The sequence below is a fragment of the Rhinichthys klamathensis genome, unplaced genomic scaffold (assembly GCF_029890125.1).
Source record: "Rhinichthys klamathensis goyatoka isolate OS25496 unplaced genomic scaffold, OSU_Roscu_1.1 h1tg000191l_1, whole genome shotgun sequence".
NCBI classification, from domain to species: Eukaryota; Metazoa; Chordata; class Actinopteri; order Cypriniformes; family Leuciscidae; genus Rhinichthys; species Rhinichthys klamathensis.
The window spans coordinates 4357338-4363313 of record NW_026606717.1 but is presented as its reverse complement, the minus strand read 5'-3'; the positions used below and the strand labels follow the sequence as shown (position 1 = coordinate 4363313).

Genomic DNA, 5976 nt, shown 5'->3' with positions numbered 1-5976 from the left:
AGAGAAGTTGGGTACCTGCTAGAGACATCCTGGATCACTCTCGGATCGATGATTACAATCGACAGGTAAGGGAGTCTGGGAACGCCAGGAGGCGTTCTTAGGTGAAGGTGTACTGTCACGGTATGCAAATTCATTGCTTCCTTCTCGTCTCGTGTTTATGTTGTTGTATGAAAGCACGTGTGTAGTGGGCGCGAATGAGTGTCATTCCTTGATCCGCTCCAGCTGATCATCATTTCATCACCAGCTGCAGCCGATCTCATCACACTATATATTCTCACCGTGTTCTCATTCCCATTGTCAGATCGTTGGTTGATGTTCGTGCGTGGTGTTCCAGTCCTGTCTTCCTGCTGTTCCCGTCATCGTGTTCCTGTGGATTCGTCGTCTTGGTGTTGGATCGTTGTTCGTGTCTTCACTACACTTCACGGGTTCCTCACTCTGGCCATCGAAGTCCCTGCGCCACCTGACCACGCCCGTGTCATCCCACTGTATTTCCTTGTTCCAATAAAGACCTGAGTTATCTGCGATTGCTTCCTGTATTGAATTGACGATAATGACAGTTAAGCACTGACCGCATTTCTTTATATTTGAGTCCAAGTTCATTAACGCTCCATTAACGTACGGGGCTCTGAAATACTGCCAGAGACATTAAACAGGAAGTGTCTGTCCAAGCTCACAACAGGTTTTGCGTGGGAGCGCAAATATCTTTGCAAGGGAACACAAAAGTTTTGCGTGGGAACGCAAATATCTTTGCGAGGGAATGCAAAAATTTTGCGTGGGAACGCAAATATCTTTGCGAGGGAACGCAAAATTTTTGCGAGGGAACGCAAAGTTTCTCGGGGGAACGCAAAAGATTTAAAAAAAAATAATTCTCCCATCCTACATTTTTTTCCACCACCACGTCTCTTTAGGGGCTCCGTAATACAGCGCTTTTAACAATGTAGATTGTTCCAAAGTGGCTTTACATTGATATAGGAAATTAAAGTAACAGATTGTTTTGGCTTTATGGCAGCTCTAGAATAAAGTTATTTTCCAGTTAAAGTTAGTTTTCATTGATTCACTTCCGTCGCAACGATCATAGTTATTAACTTAGGGGCCGCTAACACGACACCGTTTTTTTTTTATAAGAATCAGATTATACTCCCCACCAATCGACTTTTTCCAAAATAAAATAAGATTACAGTAAATAATTAATTTGTAATCCATTACACCTACACTAAAAAAAATAGTGTATTATTTATAGGGTTGGGTACCGAAACCCGGTGCCAATAGGGAACCGGTTCCGACGTAAACGGTAGTAACCAGACCGAATAAGAACGAAAATTTCGGTGCCTAACTTCATTAGGCACACACACACGCACAAGGTCTCTCGCTCTCTCCCTCTCCGCCGTGCGTGTGCTACACAGTTTGGAGCACAGTTCTGTCTCGCATGCGCGCTCTTTCTCGCAAGGTTAGGCTGCATTTAACGTGTAAAATTACGCGTCAGAACGCCCTCTGGGTGTGCCGATAGTCTGAATCCCATATAGAATCAAGCCAATCCATTGGCTGATGGCGCGGGCGCCGCATCGACGCACTTACGTCGTCATATTATGTTGGCGCGCGCGCGCCATCTGCTCCTCAGATTTCTCTGCCGAAAAAGGAAGCTGGTCGGCAGCGCGAGGAGCTTGGCAGCGTCTCGTTCCCTATTGAGAGAACATAGGTTACACCAGTAACCAGAGATGTTCTCTTTCATAGGTTCACTCAACGCTGCGTAGCTAAGAAGCAGTGGATTTGTAGGCTGCTGTATCACGTGCCGCTTGAACTGACGCGCTACAGCGATCTGTCACATTTCAAAGAGCCAAAACGTTATTTATTGTGTGAATCTCGTAAAATTATTGACAGAATCTGACAGCTGTGGATTTGTTCCATATCAAAAGTAACCTTCTCTGTCTTGTCTTTTGGTGTCAGTGTCCTCTTTGTCCGCGATTTTTCTGTGTGAAAAGGGTCATTGGCGTGAGTCTCACGGTCAATGCGTGAGAGTTGGCAGCTCTGCCTGCTAGTAATCTCTATTAATCTCCAGTATTATTACATTGTTTGATACAATATTGTTTCATCTGATATTATGCAAATATGAATTTTTATTTTATATTGGTTTTATTATTACCATATGTTACTTGTATTTATATTGTTTAAAGATTTAAGTTAATATTGTGTCCAGTTTGGCCCTGTAAATTAAAGGGTATTATTTTTTGATAAAGTGTGTGCGGTTTCATTTTCTTAAGTACCGTTTCAAGAACCGTTTAAGCACCGGAACCATTTAAAAAATACCGAGTAGGTACTGGTATCGGATCAAACCCAACCGATACCCAACCCTAATTATTTACTTAAGCAAAATTTAAGCTCAGAAATTGCTAGAACTTCACAAATTATTACCAAAAAACAGAAAGTAACACGTTAATCATGAAATGTAGAAAAGTAGAAATACTGAAACAGTGTTTTCTTGTAAAGCATTACTCCAATATTAATGATTTTTAACAGTGTAACACTGAATATAGGTTAACAGATTGGCATAAACATTTCAGTAAAAAGTGTCAATAAATCAATATATTTTGGTTAACCAAGATTTTTAATACAATAAATAAAACAAGACAAAAATAGAAAATAATTTATTTCCTTTTTGATTTAACCCTTTAAGGTACGCACCATGAAAAAAGCAAAGGAAAAATTATTTCTCTGCATTTTTTATTCAATTATGATAACAATAACAACAATCAAAAAAAAAAATTTAATTAGACCCTACAGTATTTTAGATACAATCCTCTACCAAACGGTTGAGACGTCTGTTCATAATAAAAGAACAAAATTCAAAACAAGTCATATTAAGTGCATTTTCTTGACCAATAAAAAAATCTGATGGCTGCTATTGATGGCTCTTACAATGCTAGTCATATAGTAATACACAAACATAGTCAATTTTAAATTATGAAATTAATAGTAACACCAGAATTGGTATTAATTCTTCAAAGGTATTCTTGATATTTACCATAATACAGTACAGAAATGGTGAAAAAATGATATTGATCAAATATTTTTCATCAAATATGTAATTGAATAATATTAAAATTAATAATTTTAACAACACTAACCCTTTTTTTCATTGTAAATAGCTAATTTTACCAAAATTAGCTATTTTATTAGCTAATTTTTACTACCTTAAAAGGACAACTCAACCGTTTGGTAGAGCATGTTTAAAAAAAATTATTTGACCCTTATAAGACTTATTTTTGTTTAATTAAGTTACATAATTCTGTTTAACAACTCCTCTGAAACGATAATATGTCAACCAAATAGTCTTACCTTTAAAAGTCCCGCCGATATGCGTCATCAAAGGAGGAGCAAATTTTCGCTGTGTCATGTGCTGTTTGAAGGAACACTGAAATGGCATGCTGCTCACAGACACAGTGCCATCTAGTGGATTTTTTTAGCATTGCACAACTACACCAAACGGTAGAGATGGCTCATTCAGGTTGAGTTAAGCTTGATGCATTTTTCAATAAAATATAGTGACTTGAAGTGTGGTCTACCAAATGGTTGAGTAGTACCTTAAAGGGTTAAACATTTTTTGATTGGTATTGCAATTAATACATATATATATATATATATATATATATATATATATATATATATATATATTTATTTATTTATTTTTTTCTATTGAAAATACTTGTAATACAGTATATTTCTTGTGAAGATATTGATTAGTATGAACCATTGAGGACTAACAAATTAAAAATTAAAAATATATAAGGTTAGGAATCTATTCAAACAACTTTATCAGTGGCTGTGATCATGGCAACTAGTGATACGAAAAAGTTTTCCCCTCTGGGGTGATAGTATCATGGAAACACCTTTGAGCCATATATTAAAAGGTAACGGCCGATAAACATTTCTTCAGAGAAGTGCAAGTTTATATTTGGGTAACACTGAAAACTGAGTTGACTGAGACTTTATCAAGCAACATATAAATTAGATCTTTACAGCAATAAATCAGCTTAATAATAACAGAATCCAACTGCAGTAAGTATGTGTGATTTTATTAGATATTCAACTAATACTGGTTAACTACCAAGTATTTCAAAACCTTGCAACATGTTTCTAAGTTCCTTGTATGAAATACATTAAAATGCTTCAATGTTTTGTTAAAATTCTGATTGATTGTGCTTATGAGTAGGCCTATATGTAAAATAGTGTGCACTGTGAAACTTGTTCAGACAAGCGCTGTATGTAAAATGTCATATACCTGTACAAGTTTACATGAGCACAAAAAAAGTCGTAGAATGCAAAGTGTCTGGGTAATATGCATTTTGCTGCCTAAAGCTCATAAACAATATTTCTATGAAATGTCTGACTGTTACTCTGTTTGTAGGTTTTGTGTATAACAAGCAATGGATAACCTGACATTCAGACACAGCATTCTTCTAGTAGAGGGAATCCAAGTTACACCTCAGTCTACCTATGTTGTTTTCACCCTGCTTCTTTTGGTTTATATCTTTATAATGGTTTCCAATATTGCACTTGTAGTTCTGATCTCAACAGAGAAGAATCTTCATCATCCTATGCATTTCCTGTTCTGTAACTTGCCACTGAATGATATATTAGGGACCACTGTCATTTTGCCACGCTTATTGCAGGACATTTTAAAAGAAGGTTCAGAGCGCTATATCACATATGTGGAGTGTGTAGTTCAAGCCTATTTTGTGCATATTTTTGTAGCAGCATGCCACTATGTTCTTATAATCATGGCCTTTGACAGATATGTGGCTATATGTAATCCATTGCGATACACAGCTATAATGACCAATAAAATGGTTATTAAACTATCAGCATCAGCCTGGGGGCTGTCAGTACTTATGGTATCAATTCTGATAGGACTCACTGTGCGTCTGTCTCACTGCAGATCTAAAATTGAAAACCCTTTCTGTGACAATGCCTCACTGTTTAAACTGTCCTGTGAGGATGGTGTTGTTGTTAATAATGTGTATGGAATCCTTTATACTGTGGTTTTATTTTCTTTCTCAATTTTGTCTGTATTTATAACATATGGTAAGATTGCTACTGTATGCATAACCAGCAAAAACAAAGCACTCAACAGCAAAGCCATAAAAACCTGCAGCACACATTTAGCTGTTTATTTAATCATGTTTGTTTCTGGCTCCACTTTTATTTTTCTTCATCGTTTCCCTCTCTACGCTGAGAGCAGAAAACTAGCTAGTATAATGTTTCACATTGTACCACCAGGATTAAATCCATTAGTATATGGTTTACAAACCAAAGAAATAAGACAGAAGTTTGTAAAATTTTGGTGCAGAGTAAAAGGAAAGTCTTGATTTATTATGTGATTAAATGGTTATACATTAGTATCAGCACTTAATGTCAAGTCAGTAACTTCCCTTTGGGAATATATACAAAGCAGTGGTGTCAGTAGGTCTTTAGAAAACTTCTTTATAACAAAGTACTTTACTTCTTAGTATTTAGTACTTTAAATCAGTGTCCTCACATGGCAAGGTGTTACAATATATTCATAACAGTAAATTATCTATGTTTATAACCTAAATTGTACTGAACATAATTTCTTGTACATTGTTTTTATTTAGAAAATCTACTGAATAAATAGTTAAAAGGAAGTTTCTTAATCGAGTATGTATCATTATCGCACCTCACAAAAATGCTAAAGGAATATTCTCAGTGTCACGGTCGCTGGTTGCAGTACAAAGGAAGTTGTCAGGATGCAGATGTAGCAGCTTCACTTTAATAACCTTATTCAACAAACTCAAAACTTTACAAAAACACTGGAGATTCTCTGGAATATGGACATAACAACCAACGTAGTCAAAACGGGGACAGACCGAGAATTGACAGAAACACAGGGTTTAAAAACAAGAGCAAACAGGAACTAATAAGACTAATTAATGAGACACACCTGAAAAGAACAAACTCAAT

At 36.1% G+C, this 5976-nt stretch overlaps 1 protein-coding gene across 1 annotated transcript; it reads left to right on the top strand.

The window, feature by feature from the left end:
* Positions 1–4411: 4411 nt before the first annotated feature.
* LOC130095568 (olfactory receptor 146-like) lies at positions 4412–5363 on the top strand. Its single transcript, XM_056262325.1, has one exon. It carries the CDS (start codon positions 4422–4424, stop codon positions 5361–5363), a length of 942 nt encoding a protein of 313 aa, XP_056118300.1. The 5' UTR covers positions 4412–4421.
* Positions 5364–5976: the final 613 nt, after the last annotated feature.